The sequence below is a fragment of the Manduca sexta genome, chromosome 28 (genome assembly GCF_014839805.1).
Source record: "Manduca sexta isolate Smith_Timp_Sample1 chromosome 28, JHU_Msex_v1.0, whole genome shotgun sequence".
Lineage (NCBI taxonomy): Eukaryota > Metazoa > Arthropoda > Insecta > Lepidoptera > Sphingidae > Manduca > Manduca sexta.
The window spans coordinates 16,358,291-16,379,245 of NC_051142.1; the positions used below are offsets into that span (position 1 = coordinate 16,358,291).

Sequence of the window (20,955 nt, forward strand, 5' to 3'; positions counted from 1 at the left end):
AAAATAGTATATATTTAGCATCATCATCATTATCTAAATCACATTTTATTAAACATTTTGCTCTTCGTTTTATACATACTTGTGTTAAAAGGAACGGTGCGTCAAACGCGGAGTGAATGAATCAATGAATTACGGTAATTTTTTGCTTATACTCTGTGGGTACGAATTATATCAGGGACTATCTTCGGTACTAGTTAATCCTCGGTTGGTCTTGGATTTGTAATAAGAATGAATTTTAGTCCGAGTACTAACTTTAATACCGTAACAAACCTAGACTTTTTAGTCTTGGTTTAAACCCAGTACTAACCTATCTTTTTGTAATAAGGCGGTATGAGACTAACATGTTATCTCTTACGGAGTTCCTTTTGCTTTCTATGACAAGACGAGCTTGCCGTTCGCCTGATGGTAAGATATACGACCGCCGATCAACAGTAGAAACACCATCCAACACCTTGAATTACAAAGTATTGTTCGGTATTCCACTGCCCTCGCCATCCTGAGACATGAGATGTCTTATTATGACCAATACTTACAGTTGTCTGTGCAGTGTCAGTACTTTGTAATTCCAAGTTCTGTGTTGTTGGTAGTGGCGAAGGGTGAAATTTTCCGAAAGGGACCTCATCACAACATATACATAGGTACTATGCATGAATGTCTGCAAATCGTTCTAATAATAATTAGATTTAAATAATTAGGATAGGGAAGTCGACATGGATCGGATTATATGGACCATTCGCCGCTCGTTGTTGTTATTATTTATGGGCGGTCGTATCGCTTACCGTCCGGTGGCCGCTTACTTTTTTTTTTTTACATCCACTAAACTAGTCGATAACACTAGACTAGACTACACTACTAGACTACAAACTCTAGATTTAGAACCTAAATAGTTAAGAACATAACCGGGTGCTCGACTTTCTAGAAGTGAACCCTAAATGCTTATAAGTAAAATAAGAAATAAGTTACACTGTATCTGAGATAGCAATAACAAATTAGCTGAAAATCACAAATTATATGTAATAAAAAAAAATATTATAAATCATTAATCAAGACAACCTAGGCTATCGACCCTAGACATTAAAGTTCATTAACAGTTGTGAATAAAATATCGATGAATGTCAAATGTTAACGACTTAACTTCTATAGCAGTTCCGGTGTTAAAATTTTGGTGATGACTAAAAATTAAATTGAATGGAAGTGACATTTATTAAATTCCATTTGTACCAACGACTCTGTCCATATGGAATTAAAATTTTCATAACTTATCATATTCTATAATATTTATTGAGCTATCAGAGTTTCGCTAAATACATATAATGGTAAAATCTCCCTTGAAATTTGATCAGTTGTTATAAGGGATGCGCGAAAAAAAATTAGGGGTCTCTGTATTTTATTACACAGACGTTTTATAACTATAACGCATAAGAAGAAAGTAGAATTTACCTCAATATTAGCACTACAAACCAGCAAATGTGGTTACCTACTGAATACTTATAACAACACAAACATAAGTGCTTATTGCTAATTATCGAACATGTAAGAAATAGAATGGGGAATCACGATAGACATTTATTTTCTGGGATGGGGACCAAATAAAGGAAAAATCTCCGTTAAATAAGGAAAACAACACAAAACTCAAAACAACCGGAAGCCTCCAACCACGCTCACACTCCCCGCAAGAGTGCGCTTATGTCGTTTCCACGAGCTATTTGCGCGTGTAATAACGGACCGTGTTATACCGTTAGAAGTGTAGGCTTGTGTGAGCTGAGTAATCACTGCCCAGAGGCGATAGCCAGCCAAATTCGTATGTGGGTCATTGATAGCTAGAATTAACTTACTACTTAAGATGTAACATTCGAGGCCCTCTTGATACCTAGATCCAATTGACAATTTGAGTTATCTGGGGTTTAGTACTTTAGATAATTATTTCTTATGTTTACGCGACTGTTAGACATTAAAATTAAGCTTTTTTCGGATTTTATCGTGGTTTTAATATTTCAGTTTTCTCCCGACGGTTCGAAGACTTTGCAACCTTCGTGATCAGTCACTTCAGTACTCCCCGTGACCACGAAGGCTTCAAAGTCTTCGAAACGTCGGGAGAAAACTAAAATATTAAAACTACGATAAAATCCGAAAAATAATTTATTTTAGTACTTAAGATGAAACTCGAAGACACCCAATACCAAGTTCGGCAAACTCTATTAATATTTACGGGGTGGGAAATTACGTCAGACGTTCCATGCTCAGGTATTAAAACATGGAATGGAGATAACTTCAGCAAAGAATACCACGAACTGTGACTACCACTTTGGAAATGATGGCGTGAAGGAAAAACTGTGTACCTGATAACATTAACCCTCCTTATAAAATGAATTTTGAAAAACCCTAATTACTTCCCTGCCATTAATAGGGAATCGCTGTGAAAAATTTCACGCTCTCGCATCAATTTAAGCTTTACGTCCTGATTTGTTATTGCAAATATTATTTGTATATTGATAATTGACAAAGTGCCTATATTAAAAAAAAGTCACGCTAGTAGTTAGAATTTAATAAATTGTACACTTCCATTAACTTTAAGTCTTCGTCAGACCAAAATTTTAACACCTGACAGCAACCATTGTAATAAGCAGATAGTATTTATTCTCCATTAAGAAACGAAAAATTTGTTGTTTACGTGGGGCACAGATTAATAGCAGCCATAAAACCGGTCACAAACTTTTAGCAGTTCGTGTTCGTAAAAATCGTTGGTTCATATGGAATTTCCTTTTTCTTTTTTTTTTGCTTTGATTGACGAGACAAGCTTGCCGTTCGCCTGGTGGTAAGCGATACGACCGTTCATAAACAGAAGAAAAACCATCCAACACCTTGAATTATAAAGTATTGTATGATATTTTTCGGGTCTCGCCATCCTGAGACATGATATATTAAATCTTATTATGTCTAGTAGTTACACTGGCTACAATGTCCTTCAAACCAGAACACAACAGTGACTACACACTGCAGCTTGGCGGCAGAAATAGACTTTGCGGTGGTATCTACCCAGAAGGACTCCTACGTGTGAGAAACCTATCACCAGTTACCTATTTTTAATCAGAGATTATAAAATAAAAAATAAATAAAATTTTTATGTTTTATTCCTCACGTAGGCGAACATAGTTGCACTTATGATAAGTCAAGGTACATGAGAATATATAATTATATATGTAATTATTACGGAAATTAAGTAGCTTTTATAACTGCAGACATTTTATATTGGACATAAAATAAATGAAAGACTACAAAGTAAACAATAAAGCCAGCTCGGGCTGCCAGGAAAGAAGAAATTAAAAAGGTGTATATATTTTTAATAAGATAAAGATAAAGGGAAGAGAGAAAGAGATTATAAATAACGTAAGGGTAAAGAGTTTAGTTATTAATTACTTTAAATAGTAAAGGACGCAGTAAAAAAACTGTAGGTTTAAGGAATAACAATTATGTTAGCACGGTCCTTTTTAATCCGATACTAAAAAGCCGGCATAATTATGTCGTCTGCCGACGGGTAATCATCTCTCAGTCGACATTCTATTGGACCCCACTCCACTTACCATCAGGTGCAGTGAGGTCAAAGCCGTCCACGTATAAAAAACATAACAATCAGTATAAGGTTATTAATGAAAATTGAGCCTTTTAAGAAACTTTTTAGGAAATCTATATTTAATTATAAATAGTTCCCTATAGATTGCAACCTTTGTAAGTATTATGTTAGATAATACCACAGTAATTTTATTACAAAAAACAATAATAATTTTGGGTAATTCAATTGGCGAGGTTAACAGTGTTTTGAAATACTCTATTGTTTATAAGAGTTGAAACACTGTAATAATGTCGGAGGAATGCATTTCCTAACTATAATTTGAAGTCAGAACTGTATGTTTGTCACGATTTTTCCATGAATGTAGTATTTTGTACACACTCATGCCTTTAATCACCGAGGTCGTAGGCAGATGCGAAACTAATACGACCACTTTTCGGCTGTATATATTCCGTCCCATTATGTGATAGGGGACGAAACTATCGCCATATCGGGCACAAATGCCAGACTCCGGACTGATACTAATTAGAAAACACCTAATTTCCCCAACACGGGAATGGAAACCCAGACCTCAGCATTGCAATCGTACCGTAATACAACAACGCCAACTAGGCAGTCAAAACAATTAGTCGATCACGCATGAAAACAAACTAGACTAAGCTAAAATCTATCAAACTTAAATATATGCCTAACTAAAGAACTAACAAAAATAAGAATATAGTTGCTATTTCAAGCTTTTTATTTTCGAAAAAATAACCTTATTAAATATGTAAAAACTTTTATTATTTCAAAATTAAACAATATATTGATTATAATTCTTTTGATTTAGTTTTTGATAAACCGAAGAGCGCTATGAGTTATAAGAAGATTCTTACCGCGTTAGCGCCTTTTCATTTATTTTTTTCTTTATTTGCACCACATCGTTGATACATACTGTTATTATAACTGAACGGTCACGGCGCAATGGTTTGTTCCGTACCATGGACTTACAAGATCGTATTGTGTGTACGTAAGTATGTATATGTTAAAATAGTACAGTCTCGTTAATTTGTTCGCAAAACTAAAAATGGCTGAATAGATTTTGATGCAAGTTTCTCTATTACTCAAACTTATGATATATGAGAATTCAAAAAGCATTATTGCTGATAGGAAGATATCTGCTCAAGTATCGATCACTGTACATATCTGTGTACCGATTGGCGGGGAAAAGTCATCTCTCATCAGTCGACAATTTGTAACAGACGCCGTTCACCATCAGAGGCAGAGAACCGATCAAAGAAACATCATGGAGAGGGGTTAGTAATGCAAATAAAGTTACTAGTTTAATTCAAATTTAAAAATAACTAAATTATAATAAGTATGTATGTTCTGGATCGCAATTCGAAGGCGTTTGCACATGCTGTATGCATGCAGTGTGCTTAGATTGGGAGCAAAACACGACACAACGATTGGTCAAAAGACTAACACGTGACCGACGTAATGGTCTTTCGAACAATCAAAAACATCAAAATTACACGACATCGACTTACGAGTCGCGTTTTTAAGATATTCTAAGGGCAGACATGGATTTTCAAAGACGAAAAACCTAACAGTATTCGAATAAGTAAGAATTTGCATTAAACAAAACTTAAAGCAGTAATACAGCGATGGCCTAAGTGGGTATGGAACGGACTGCCGAGGCGAATGTCCACAGGATCGAATCCCGAGGACACACACCTCTGAGTTTTCTAAAATGATGTGAGTATTCTTTGTGAATTATCGCTTGCTTTAACGTTAAAGAAAACCATCGTGAGGAAACCAGCAAACCTGAGACGTTCTCTATAGGAATTTTGAGGGTGTGAAGTCTACCAATCCGCACTAGGCCAGCGTGGTGGCCTAAGGCCTAATCCCTCTCAGTAGTAGAGGAGGCCCGTGTCCAGCAGAGGAACAGTATATAATACAGGGCTGATATTATTATTATATTAAGTAGTAATAAGCATGAGTTGAAAACATGCGAAATATAATATGTACTTTGGCATTCGTTATATTTACTTTTTCTTTTTCTTAAAACTCAAACACGTTTATAAACTAGATTTACTGGTAATAAGTTATCATAAACACTATGCCGTTGTTGTGTTGTGTTCCACTTTAAAGGGCATTGTAACCAGTAATATCACTTATACTATTATGTACCTTAACCAATTAAACTTAAGAACCAATACCTACTTCATTCACTATGTGCTTTATAGTTGAAAGTATTACGCGGTGTTTTTATAGTTTATAGACTAGTGGACAGTGGCGTAGCTCGGGTCCTTGCTGTCCGGAGCGCACCCAATATTTCCCACTCAAGGCACCAGGCGAGAGCAAAAGAAGAGCATTTAAAGAAAACTAAAGTAAGAGTCACACGCTTCCCACTGGTACGAGCGACAAAAGTTAAATTAAAAAAGATTTTAATTCACGCATTTTACCGCTTCCCCCCTAGATTTGCAGCCCGGGGACTGCGTCCTTCGCCTCTACACCACTTAATGTAGGAATACTCTTTGGTGTAATAAACTGTTGAGCGATCTGCATGTCAAAACATTGGTTTATAAAATGTAAGTACGAGGATGGATTGAAAGCGATCATTGTCTATGAAAATTGCAGAGGAATAGCAGTTGCGTAACTTTTAATGACAAATGAGGATAATATAGCAGGAAAAATATAGAGGTTAATTGGACTTAAGGTTATAATACATTTTATCGTACATATTGCTATCTTCTACTCCTAAGTTAACCAACCTTAAAGTTGTTACTTAAAATAAAAACTAGACTAGCGCTCAGATATAATTTAACTTTTAAGAATCTTGACGATAGTTTCTTATATTTTCCTAAACGTTATGTATAAATAAATAAAATTTTGTATGTTAGTAATCTCATAGATGATGATAAACTAGTATTTTACATAATAGCGAACTCTTATGACGTCGGTCGAGCAGTGAAAGCGACCCACATACGCGCGGACGGCGCGCGAACCGAAAAACTATAGCGACGAGTCGCGTATTGATGACTTTGAAATTTGATTGCAAAGAGGTAACCAGTAGCTATAGTATGGCTGTAGGTTAATGGATAATCTGACTTTGTTTCTTTTTTGTCCTTTACCTTCTTTTTTGTCATGCAATAGTGATATGACTACAAATTATGATGTATTGTTAATCAAATTAAATGATCAGCTCTATCTGGACATTAATAAGTTATAACTAATAAAATCATTGTCGTTGCAAGACTTGCAAAAAGTGGTTCACGTTTTTATTAATGTAAGAATCAGTATAAGTTCGACCAGATGTCAGATCGTTCTCATTGGACTCATGCCATCAGGTGCGTCGTAGCGCGATGTAGCTACATCGCAGTGCCCAGATAAAAAAAACTGCAGAATGCGCGATTCGGTAGTGGTGTAGAGAAATCATCACGCTCTGTATACCACGCTAGCTGAGATGTACCGCTAATAGGGTTGGCAGAGATTGTTCTTTAAGACATAATATCTAGAAATACGACTGTATCTTGGCGTAGTTGTATTACAGCGCGAGTGCAGTGTTGAGGCAGACCTCAGCAACTTCAGAGAATTTGGAATCCCGGGTCGGGCAAAGTGATATTGAATTTTTCCACTCAGTATCACCACGAAATCTGGAATTTGTGCTCGAGATATCGACAGACTCCTACTACATCATGGGACGGAATACGTACGGCGGAATTGGGTAAACTAGTTGCGCCTCTCCCTACCCTTTCGGGGATAAAAAGGCATGAGTGTGTATAAAATAATAATTGCTATTATATTTTAAAGAAGAATTTAGTCTGATGAACCATCAGAAATCGCTATTTTTTCATTGCTTTGAATGACATGACAAGCTTGCCGTTCGCCTGATGGTAAGTGATATGTTCGCCTATAAACAGTAGAAACACCATCCAACACCTTGAATTATAAAGTATTGTTTGGTATTCCACTACGCTCGCCATTCTGATACCAAGATGTTAAGTCTTATTATGTCCAGTAGTTATGGCTATAATGTCCATCAAACCGGAATACAATAGTGACTACACACTACTGCTTGACAGCCGAAACAGACCTACTCAGACGGACTCTCACATATGAGAGACCTACCACCAGTAAGTTCTTTCTGTCATATAAAATACATGACATCTATGACAATTGACATATATGTTTTTTATATCTATGAATAGTTTTAAACGTTATATAATAGAATCTCTATGTGGAAACTAATTTGTTAATTCTCCAACTACATTTTATGCATAATTTTATTTAAGTTTTTTTTTGTTACCTTTATTTCATTGTATTTTAATTAATGTTATTGTTCACTCTTTCCATACCTGTGTTATTTATTAGTGGAAATTTCGCTGGATTCTGTAACATATTCTTTTATTATTTATATTTGATATTTTCTGTTTGTTTCCCAAATATTAAATAAATAAATAAAATAATATTAATTTTCCATACATCCATCATTTTAAAAGCCTGCGTATTACAATAGTCTAGAAAAAAAATCCGGTTTTGACTATTTTTAGCATCCACAACTGCGACTGTTTGGAGAGCCAATATAGTACTTCGATAATTGAAGAGCCCGTGTATTGGCACGAGGAAGCGAAGTCGCTTTATTCTTTTTGTTTTGTAATTACACTATACAATCACGAGTATAATGTCATATTTGTTCGTTTTTATTTTTATCATAACTATACTAATATATAAAGCTTAAGAGTTTGTTTGTATGAACGCGCTAATCTCAGGAAAAAATGAACCGATTTTGATGTTTTTTACTAATACGAACCTTCATTACTCTTGAGTGCAATAGTCTTTATATCCCTGGAAAATATTTATCCCGGGAAAAATCACAGCTAGTTTTAAATCGAGGCACATATTTAGATCTTTAGGTACCGGACAGGACCCTTGGTATCACTCAAATACGTCACAAATTTTGATTATACTAATTAAGCTAGCAACACAAAGCCCTGATATTTATATGAACCCATATCCCATTATGAAATATCCGTTATTTACGATACGACAACCCTATTGTAAGGCGATTGTTTATGGCCTGTGTGTCCGAAGAATAGACAAGACGCTGCACGCGGCTACACATTCATAACAAGAAACAATACTGACGTTGACTGATGTCGGATTTACTTAATCCATTAACTTTCATGGAAAACAATAAGCAGGGTATAAACATATATGAAATTTGATTCGACAATCTATACTAATATACAAAGCTGAAGAGTTTCAATGCGCTAATCTTAGGAACTAAACAGATTTTCAGATTGCAATCATGCGTATCAGCACCTATATGTTGTGTCGGGTACCCTTTCGAAATTTTTCACCTTTCGTCACTGGGAACTACTAAACCGATTTTGAATTTCTTTTTCACTAATAGGAAGCTTCATTACTTCTGAATGCTATAAGGTAACTTTTTATATCGTTAAAATATAAAGCGGGACTTTTATCTCGGAAAAAACCATTTTCACACGGACGGAACCGCAGGTAAAAGCTAGTCTGAGATATAAGTGTATTTTTTTAGAGCTTTAAAGATTCTTTATAAGGTACAATAACCATCAGTGAGGTCACAGTTCAATCTGCTACATTGTAAAATATTTTCTAAAGAAAGGGACGCAGATTCATTGTTAACTCGTTACGCTAGTATGTCTAATATCTATGCATTTTGTATTTCAGTTTGAAGGATAATGAAGCCAGCGGTATTACACGGCATCATAAAACTTTACGAGCAGTGTCGACCGCAGTGACGCGCAACGCATTTAGTATTTTAAAATTTTCATGCTGGTGCTACTGTTTTCGGTGGGAATACCACCCCGTGGGTACAGGGGTGAGGGTCTTGTCAAGTCTAATATGCCCAGGTAACTCGTCTGGGGGGGGGGGGGGGTCATTTGGGTTCTCAAATGCCGAGGTAACTCGTCTTGCCATTCAGTTCTATACAAAAAACTCACCAGCATAGGAATGTTTGGCACGACCACCGCGTCGTCGTCCATGCCGGTGCTCAGCTCCGGTTGGAATGTGTACGTCCTCTTGTAGTGGAAGGACAAGGTTCCATTCTCGTTGTCTGTTATGTTCACCTTCTCCCACTCTTCGCTGGAACATCAAATGAGTTGTTAGGATGTAATTATGATCACAGGTGATGGATATGGATAGAGTTTTTCATGTCCTCTTTTATTCAATTCTCAAAAGTTTTGCAGAAGCCAAACTTGCGCGGCCAGGATTTATAACCTACTTAAAGACACACAGAGCTCTGGACACTAATTCATCCCATTATAAAGGCTAAATATACCCTATAATATTCGTTTTATTATTCATTAATATTGTACCTGGTCAAACATTTACTTTAAATCAAAAAACAGTAAATAAGTAGAACACTTGAAAAACATAAACCGCCTTACATAGAACAGTTGAGTAAAAAAATATTGTTTGCACAATTCCAACACAAAGAAACATCGGTATTAATTAGATAACCCAGAAAATCAATCTAAATGCACTTAATTTAATTAATAGCTCGCTTTAAACTCAATTTGGTGGGAGTTGAAATACGATTGCATTAATTGTTTTATGTTCATCTTAATTAAAATTCATTGGGTGTTTTTCCTTTATTTTAGAGCCAACCACGCAATTGCGTGTGAATAGATACTATCCTCAAACTATGTATATACAGAATACCACTTCACCTTCTCAGTAGTAGAAAAGGCCCAGCAATGAATTAAAATACAGGGCAAATAGGGCGGCATGAATGCCAAATGCCCCGGTCAGATCGGAATGGTTTCAGGAAGCTCCAAAATGTGTAAAATCTTATGAATGAAAACACTTTATATAAACCACATACAGCAATAACAATACAACATAATAAAAAAAATACGTGCAACAATAGACGGTTTTATCACTATTTTTATATGTGCCAATGTGATGATAAGTGAAGTGGAGTCTAATAGGATGTCGACTGACGAGACTTGGCTTTCATAAAACAATACTCACGAGTACACATAAGGTCCCAATTCGTCTAGCACCGGCTTGGAGCCGTTGTTGAGGAACTCGTCCGCGTTGGTCACGTTGTACACGTACACCCTGACGAACGGCCGCACCGGCGGCTGAGCCCACCACTCGAACGTCATCGAGCCAGGGCGCAGCACCAGCTCCTGTGGGCAGAGATAGGTTTGAGAAGGCGAGTTACGATTGGGAATTGATGCCTGAAGTGAGTGTTACAAGTGAGATAAATCAGGTAAAAAAGAAATTTTGTTTTAAAATACATTAATAATTTCTTATGTTTACGCGAATGTTAGACATTGAAATAAAAACTAAAAACTATTTAAACGGATTTTATCGCGGTTTTTTATATTATTATTTTCTAACGACGTTTCGAAGACTTTGCAGCCTTCATGGTCACGGGGGGGACCATGAAGGCTGCAAAGTCTTCGAAACGTTTTTAGTTTTTATTTCAATACATTAATAAATAAAATTTTGGGTCTAATTTAATGAATCGATTAAATTATATTTTGTATCTACAGTAACAAAAATTGTTTTATTCAAGCAATGATCTTATTGTATTGTGACGTATGAGGAAGTGAAAAGCTCTGTCATCGAGCAAAAAGTCGCACTTCGCTTAAAAATTAATTACTACTAAAACGCATAACATTACACAAACACATTACCCAACATCCCTATGAATGGATTTGCACGGCCAGTCAAAACGCCAGCGACTAGCGACCAGCAACTGTGCCAAGGTCGCACACCGTTAGCGGTCTCACGTGTCGCAAGAGACAATGGAGTTTACGCTTAATCAAACGTGTGGAATTATGCACTCGCATATAACGTACAGTGCGCATCAAATTAATGTATACAAATAAAAAAATAATTTATGTAGGTATTAGACTGTAATTAATTTGGAATATCATCTTGACAACGTATACATTATTTATTATATTTGGAAAACAAACAGTACAATTATTCTTATAACATTAATGGCTTAACAAAGACTAGTAAAGTTTTCACCGATAAATATAAAAAATACCCTAATATCAAATTAAGAGTAAAATTAGTACAAATAACATTAAGATTACAAACAATTAATATATTTTTTATAAACTTTAGGACTACGTACGTAGGAGTAAAATACGTTCATTTGGGGGCAGTCGTTCCTACGACAGTTTCAAACCTGCACCACTTTAATGTTAGCTTTATTGATACATTTTCATTTTGTCGCTATTCAGCCAAAATTGTTTATTCATTAAACACAGTGATAGATAAGCATAAGTGAGAGCAAGTCTTTCGTTTGTTGATGTGGCCACTGCAGTAAATTTGAAGAAAGTACATTACTCTGGAATTTAAATTGCAACAAGAGATACACTCTACTCGGTACCAAAATTTTTATGGCTTCATCAGTTCTAAACTGGTTTTTTTAATCGTTTGTAGTTAAAATACAAATGACATAAAATAGAGTTCCATTGTGCTTCTTCTCAGTTCACTGAACATTCCAATTACTGCTCCAGTTATGACATAATTAAACATAAATTTTATGTCATAATGTGATAAGAAGACACGTATAGGCAACCTTATTAACTGCCTTTTTACTGAATAAAAGATTTTTGTTCATGTATAACATATTAGAATGAAATGAATGAAATAAATAACATGAATTATGATTATTTACATTTTTATATTTAGAAACATTCAAACAGCTGTTAAATATTTGTTCTTCTATTTCCATAAAAAAAGCAACCCCGTTTTAAACAAACTATAAATAAACTTTCTAAACCTGTAAAGAGATTAACAATCATTGCCAGTTGTTTTTATTTAAATAACATTACGAAACCAAATCGAAGGCAATTGTTTTTTAAAGAGAGAACGGGTAAGGTCGTTTGTTTACAAAATAAATCCGATCGTGATGACATAACGGAATCAATTAATTGCCCAAAAGGGTTGGCAGAGAGATATTCGAAAGAGTAAATGACACCGCCTTCAATAGTATTGCCTCCTGAGGGTTGAGTGACTTGTCTGGGGCCATTCCATATGCGCCGAAGAAGTTCACCGCGGGTTTTTGTTTAGTATGCCGGTGTAGGGTATATTCTGATGATGCTGTATTCACGAATGTTGATATTGGACCGTAAGACCGGTGAAACCAACATAACCGATCCAATGATCCCTAAGTGGTGGTAGCTATAACGTATTCTTTCCCCACGAAAAAGGGGTTAGAGTGACTTAATATGAGGACGCAAAGTCCGCCTGAAAGCAATTTCATAGTTTTCTTAGGCTTTCTTCAGCCCTGTATATCGAACAGTCAACTGAAGTAAAGTTGTATCTGAATATCAGCTAATCACAACGACCCGATGCCTTAGAGCGCACCTACCGACACCTTCGAGGGTGAAAGGTGTGAGTGTATATATGAGTGTTAGTTGCACTAGTGATGATTAAAATGAGCTACTATGTTTTCGGACACTGTACAGTCATATACCAAATCTTATACCCTATACAATAATAAAACCCTGTCAGTTATCGTTACATGCCCTTGAACTAAATGCATCCATTTTGCCTAATGGCTTGAAACTTCAAGATAATTCACGCTAAGTCCGTGACCTCGCATTAAACCGAGGTGGTTTATGAAGATTTCAAAATGACCTTTTACAACGGACCAACAAAACAATAGATTACTTTTGGCAAATATTTGAGCCCGTTATGGTAGGCACCGAAACTTCTATATCTGTCACCAAGCAGCAATGTGCACTGCCGTATACCACTTTGAAAAAGTTAGTTTGTGTAATCAAATTACTAGCATGATACACACAAGGTAAAGTCAAGTCAGTCAGTCACAAAGAGTTTTGTGTCATATCATTCGAAGTTTTAGGTGTAGTTGTTACTAATACAGTGCGGCCGTGACTCTTATTATCAAATAACCAGCTGAACCCGCGTTTCAATTCTTGTTAGTCGCCGTTACTATGTTGATCTGCGTGCTTAATTCTACATATCCTATTAAAGAAGGCAATATTATCAGCATAGGCGTTGCTGAACCGGTGCAGACCTTTCATTGAATTCGCCGGTGTTTTTGTTCTCTTCCACGAGCTGTCCCGCCTAAAGAAAATCCAGTAAACCAGCAGCACACGATTAATTGAAAAAAGGAAGTGTATCGATGTTTCTAAACCAGCCCAGTAAGGCGAGCGCAGACGGTTGTGTATAATTTGGAGCCGGACGGCCGCGGCCGGGTGCAAGGTTCGATGCGCATCATCGCATCGCCGGCGTCGCTTTCCAAACACATTAACAACCGGGTGCAGCAACTGCTTGCCAGTTGTTATCAATACGGACACTGATTATAAATTTTTCCTATCATATCCTACATGGATTTTATTTATATCTTGCAGCACAAAGCATGATAAGGTCGAGAGACTTTTACATCGTGGAGATAGATTTTTAAAATCCGTAAGCGTAATGACTACCGCGGCCATATATAGGGGGGAGAGGGGAGGAGTCACTACCCCTCTATATGTAATTACTTAACTATTGGAATTAACTACATGAATATTTGTCCACAATGACATCTGACTAAGCTCATGATCAGAATAGCAAGCGGAACTTTCAATAACAACATGCACTGCGGTCGTCACTCTGCGATCTCAGGGATCCATTGGTTCGTAGTCAAAGTAGATAATGCAGTAATAATAAGACGACGAGGGACCTACTAATGACATAATGAATGATGAGATGAATGAAAATGTCATTATGATACCGTACTTTAGCAAGAGCATGTTAAATTAACACATTCCTTATGCGTACAGGCATGAGGCGTTATAATATTATCTACGTTATGCAGATGCAGGCTAATTGGTATGGTTCCTACCATCAATGGAACAGAAGATTTTGGCACGACACGTTTAGGTTGTCTCGTAGATTATAGTTTGACGTTTATCAGAAATTCATTAACTAATGCAATGAGCATTGAGAATGACTGTCGAAACTCTTCAGCAATTTCTAACACTTGAATCTGATATTAAGCTAAAAGGCCAGTGGGATATATTTTTCTTACGTAGTATTAATATTTTTTTCAAGGAATATTGAAGACTGTGGACCTGTTACATAGTTTTATCCGAATCGTCATGTCGTCTAGAATGCCCACGTATAATTCTATAGTTCGGTCCCTGTATTGTGGGATTATACAATTTACATTACATATTGTTGTTTCGGAATACTAAAAATAACTACTAAAATATGGTCATATATCGTTATCACCATCATAAGCCGCAAGATGTCCAATATTGAACATAGGCCTCCCTCAAAGAATTCCAGATCGAGCTATTTGAAGCGGCCCGCATACAGCAACCTCCTGTCATATAATATGGATGCTGTTTTTATTGTTTTCTATTTTGATCGTATTGGAAGAACACGTTGATGAACAAATGAATTACGATGTAGTATGAGATTAAAATTGTTCGGAAGGTGAGTTTAAAAATATTTAAGTTACTGCAATACTTGAGGAAACTATCATTGTCATATTTTAGCGCATTGTACGTTGGACAACGCCATTTTAACCTTAAGAATACTTATACTAAAGTCTAGACTGAGAGATGCCACACATGTATTAAATAATAATGACAACAGAAAATAATTTTAAGCTACGACCTTTAAGTTTAATTTTATCATGTTTTTTGTACATTAATTCCAAAGGTTTTTTGTTCTGTTTACGTTTTTACACAAATGCCGTAAGAAGGTTAATGTATGTGTGAACGTTATTAAATATTCATTTACTAAATGCTTGAATTATTTTTAATACATAAAATATAATATGTTTATGAATAGTAATTAATTGTTTACCACAACGTTAGCGCAGAGAAACATCTACGTTAGTCCTATGGAGACTGACGCCTAAATTATTTTATTATTAACGTATTTATTTTTTTAAAAATCATGCGACTGTTTTTTTTTGCAAAAATTAAGCATTTCAATCGATTAAGCATCGAAAAGCATTACGAGTCTACAAACTTGTACAATAGAATGGTCGAATATAGGAGAATATGCGGCCTTTCTCATAAAAGTAATGGTCTCAAACGACGCAATATTTTTAGAGACTAAAGAGGTTTCTAAATAATTTATTTATTATTAGGACATCCAGTATATGTTAATAAACTAGCTTCAATAATATATGACAATAAAAACAAACTTAAATGCACAAAATTCTAAGGTGTCACAGCATGCTTTGGAAAAACTAACACAACCAATAACTATTTATAAACGAATAATATTTTTATGAAATAAAGGTATCTATATTAAATTGAAATTACATAAAAAAAAAAGAAAGATAACATAATGATGTTCAAATAATGAGCAAAATATACCTACGTATAACTATAGGAGAGCATGTAACAATATTTTGATGATTACAATATAAGAAGGCTTATTTTTTTAAATTGCTTGTGTTTTCATAACATACGTAACACGGTTTTAGTTATATATCAACGATCAAGTATGCGAAATCTCGCAACTCCATCGATGTTCTGATGTTTTTTGACAAGTCATGTTTGTGTTGCATAAAAATGAAATATTACCGAGTTCCTAAAAAACGACTTACATAATGGTCGATCGCTGCTTGATGTGATAAGGATTGTTTTTGCGTGTATTTTTTGAATCGTCAGTGTGTAGGTATTCTTTCAATACTTTAATGATTCCATGCATTTTAATGCAGATTTCTTTAAAATTTTGACAATATCACGAATCTTATGTGGGTATGATAAAAATATTTTATTTCAAGAGCACACCTGACTTGATTTTATGTTTGCTGTAAAAATAATTATAAATTACGATCACGTTGTCAATGTCAATTACATTCCGGATTTTGATTTTTTTCTCGGCAAACATTAAGATGTGTAACTTATAAAAGATTTTAGATTTGTGCCTTTTATTATTATCATCATCATCCACCTTTAGCAGTCCACTACTGGACATAGGTCTCCTCCAATACTCGCCATTTATCTGTCTTCGGCTTGTCGCATCCCGTTTCTGCCAGCGATATTACGCAAATCGTCACTCCATTTAGCTGGAAGGCGTCCCACACTATGCTTACCACCTCGTAGTCACCTATGGTATTGTAGTGGTAATCTATAACACTTTAGAATACTTACATGGTCTATGAAGAGTCGGACCCAGGTGCCGAAGAATATAGCGCAAATCACACCCAGGAGCAGAAGTACCACGGCGATTGCGAGCACCAGCCCTGCAAACAAAAAAATAACATCAGATATAGAGTTCCGATGGCGTATAAATAACATTGTAGGACAGGAGACTCTTCTTTCAGCTCAGCTCGTCTCCTACATAACCGGATTTCTACCCTCTTCCCTTTATATAGAATTTCTTTAAACTCGAATTATCGATAGAACGATTCGCAGACCGCGTTTATGCATAAGTATCTATGTTGTGTCGTGTTGCCTATCGGAAAATTTCATCTTTCACTACTGGTACCAAATAATCATCAGCCATGAGCCGTGGAAGAACATAATAATTTTAGTCTTTTCCTTCTTCTCTTCAACTCAGCTCATGACAATTTATTGGATCAGTATCAAAAAATATAGCGACAGACATAATTTATAATGCTCTGAAAGAACACCTGAACATCTTATTAGTCTATCCCTACTCCATTCAAATTCAATTCATTTGAGCTTAGTGGGTTTAGCATCATTTAATTAAATAAGATCACGTACGTTAACGAATGTACGTGATTTTCGTCATGAACATAATAAAACGACGCGCCCTATAAAACTATGGGAATTATTTTATTGAAATGAATCATTGACGTATAATGACGTTAAACGCACGATCGACGGTATTGTGTCCGGTATGTTACGGTACTCTATCCCAGTGAAAACAGGCACATTTCGACCTGTCTCTTGGTTCAAGAGGACGTTTAACGTTATACGTCACGGTGCGATATCACTATCGATGCTGTGTCGAACGATCTGATATTTATAGTTCTAAATTATTATTCTCTTCAACCAGATAAAAAGAAGGGTAAGTCGCTTGCAAATGGTAAGCAACCATATTTCCAATCAATCTATAGCAATGTCATCATTTTGAATAACACATTTCCTACTGCACTGCACTCTACTGGTCAACGACCAGGGGCTAAACGCCTTTAAACCGGTATATAACAGTGTTAACATATTGGTCCTTAGTAGATATAGAGAAAACTATGATAAGGTTTTTCATGATTCATGCAGTCGCAGCATACGACAGATATTCAACCTACTGGCAGCTGTTTAGTGTCTATTTTCGTTATTCCCAAAATTATATTTATCTTTCATTTAGTACATATTTCTGGTTTAACACATCATTCCTCATGTACGTGTGCAAAGTTGACAATACCGAACGCGTTACCTTTCATAACATTTCCCGCAAACGATCCGTGTTTTGACTACATATTAACAACACTTCTGTTCCCGCGCTCGCGTACAAAATGGCGGCACGACGCCATATTTGCCAACGAGGTGTCACGTAATCATAATAATCGTTTCCTTAGCCTCGTGACGTATTAGATGGATTCTTTGCGAATTTATTGTTGCATTTGAATATTGAATGGATTAGTTGGAATTTCGCCGTTGATTTTTTAAACGTAATTATAGAGGACGTGACGTGTTCGTTCTGAGGACGTGATCAATCCAGTCACCAGTGGTATGACACAATAATAAGGTAAATGTCAGATGATTTATGGCATGTTATGTGGTATATTTTATGGATGTTCATCGCGGCAAAGGAATGTTTTACATAATGCCTCCTTTGCTGCAAGTCGAATTAAAATATATCTACACAAGGTTTTACGTCACGCACTAAGATTGTAATGAACGGAAATCTCCTATCCAGACAAAAAGTCGTTGGTATTTTGTTTTCAATCCAGCACATGTTTTCCAAATCATTTTTAGCTAAATCATTGATAGTCAAGTGATCTGCTCGTCACATTGTTAAATTATATAAATAAATATTAATGCATTTCACTGCTTAACGAAAATGCATGATATAATGTATACTCACTGGTAACGGTGGTCAAGAACATAATCAAAGGTGATAGCCTAACGGTTGCAACTTGTGGACGAGATTGCCGGGACAGAGACAAGAGATTTGACACCACCTATGTAAAAGATTGGCCAGCGCAATTACTGGCCATCATGAGATTTAACACCTTATCTGTCAGCGTGATGTGCAGTGGAGTGCAACGCAGAATTTGGTTATTCGAAGTTGTATAATATGTTTCTACTGTTTATGGGCGGTCGTATTATTTACCATTGGGCGAACGGCATGGTCGACTTATCACGAAATTGCAATAAAAATACGTATCTTTTTGCGGAGTTATCATTGTTAACCATTGCTTGCGGTATCGCGAAGAAACCTTCTTAGCTAAAAACACTCCATGATTATTTTTTTTTGAGAAGTCTTATGCGTATTAAACTAACGTGGTGGACTAAAAGCCCAACCCCTCATTGGTACGGGCCCGTACTCAGCGGTCGGACAGTTTAATACAAGGCCAATCAATACTATTATATAAAGCTGAAGAGCTAGTTTGTTTGTTTGTTTATACGTGCTTATTTCAGGAACTATTGGTTGGAATTGAAAAAATAGTTTAGTGTTTAACAGAGAACCATTTATCGAGATAGGATATAGGCAATATAACATCACGCTATGACCATTGGGAGTGGAGCATCAATGAAAATCGTGAATGTTAAACGTTGGGATTTTTTTCTTTTTGAGTTTCCGCTGCGTGCGGTGCATAAACGGCTATCATGAAAGACGGAATTTTCGTCTTTAAAAAAAAAATGTTATAAAACAAAGCCCCCGCCGCATCTGTCTGCTGGTCTGAACGCGATAAACTCAAAAATAATATGAAAATTCCAAGACATCACGTGCAAAGTGTTAACAAAAATGCTTAGTTTGCTAAAACGCCGTATCGGTCACTTGACCTTGGCTTAAGCTGACTAAGGCATTGTTTACCAATTAATTAGCGATACAATATTGTCCGAGCAACATCATTGGGTCGTTTTTTGACTGGCATTGAATTGCGTTTCAGTTTGAGGGACATGTAGCACTTGCAATAGATATTGAATTTATTGAACATCTAAACTAGACCAGGGTAATCCCAATTTGAAATTAGAAATAGTTTGTGCCATTGTTCGTATTGTTATTCAATTGTTTTAAAAATTCCTAACGAAACGTCATTTGCGTGTGTTGTTGGCGAATAGACGAGGCCGTAACGTTTTATCAACCAGAATCTATACCATTATATAAAGTCGAACAGTTTGTTTGTTGGAACGCGCTAATATCAAGAACTATTGGTTCGAATTGAAAAATTCTGTTAGTAATAGATAGCCCATTTATCCACGCTACGGCCTCAATAATAAATGTTACAAATTATAATTAATACAACATCAATTTATTTAATATCAAGAGATTCCCAACTCTACACTAAGCATACAATAACAACGCGTGAAGTAGGTACTATAATTAAATCATGGACATCAATTACAAGAGAATTAACTACACAGACACCCAAAACGATTTGCAAATCACACATTTGACCCGGTGCGAGAATCTAATCAGGGGCCTCTCGTTTCATTTCCGATCGCCCATCGCGACACCGACGCTGTCGACTCAGGGCCGTAGCTACGGGGGGGCATTGGGGCGCAATGCCCTACCTTAAAATACTATTGCCCTACCTTAATAATCAACTAAATTATACATTACTACTCTATCAGAATATATGGAGCAGTGGGTTATTTGTTTCATGATTTGGAAGTTGCTTCCATAGAGTTATTCGTATTGATGGGTGGAATAACCCCCTTTCGAGATTTAAGGGAATTTTGTTACAATCTGTATATTACCGTAACAATTACGTAAGTATTAACCTGACTCATTCGCGTTCATAATTCAAGAAAGCCAAAAATCGATGGACCAGATCAGATCTATTAACATTTTTACTTCCGCCCTATCCGTCACCACAGCTGCCCTACCTTAAATTCAAGTCTAGCTACGGCCCTGTGTCGAATGTCAATATTACTGGTTTTATATTTGTTTTATGGGTCCCATATATACTAGTTGTGCCAGCCGTTCCTTATGTGTCAATTTTGATTTGGGTAAAATAGCCATTAGCTACCCACAAAGATTAAATAAAAATATAATATAATATCAGCCCTGTATTATATACTGTCCCACTGCTGGGCAAGGACCTCCTCTACTACTGAGAGAGATTAGGCCTTAGTCCACCACGCTGGCCTAGTGCGAATTGGTAGACTTCACACACCCTCCAAATTCCTATAGAGAATTTCTCAGGTATGCAGCTAGCGATAATTCACAAAGAATACATACTATTTTTTTTTTTAAAATCTGATGTGTGTGCCCTTGGG

At 36.0% G+C, this 20,955-nt stretch overlaps 1 protein-coding gene across 3 annotated transcripts in view; it reads right to left on the minus strand.

The window, feature by feature from the left end:
* Positions 1 to 20,955, minus strand: part of LOC115456219 (scavenger receptor class B member 1) — a 90,015-nt gene that overhangs the window by 17,645 nt on the left and 51,415 nt on the right. For all 3 annotated transcript variants that reach the window (XM_030185185.2, XM_030185186.2, XM_037444814.1), the window contains 3 exons: positions 16,693 to 16,784; positions 10,568 to 10,728; positions 9,535 to 9,676 (listed from right to left, as the gene is read on the minus strand). In XM_030185185.2, the coding sequence (XP_030041045.1) occupies positions 9,535 to 9,676; positions 10,568 to 10,728; positions 16,693 to 16,784 (395 nt within the window). The remainder of the gene's footprint in view (positions 1 to 9,534; positions 9,677 to 10,567; positions 10,729 to 16,692; positions 16,785 to 20,955) is intronic.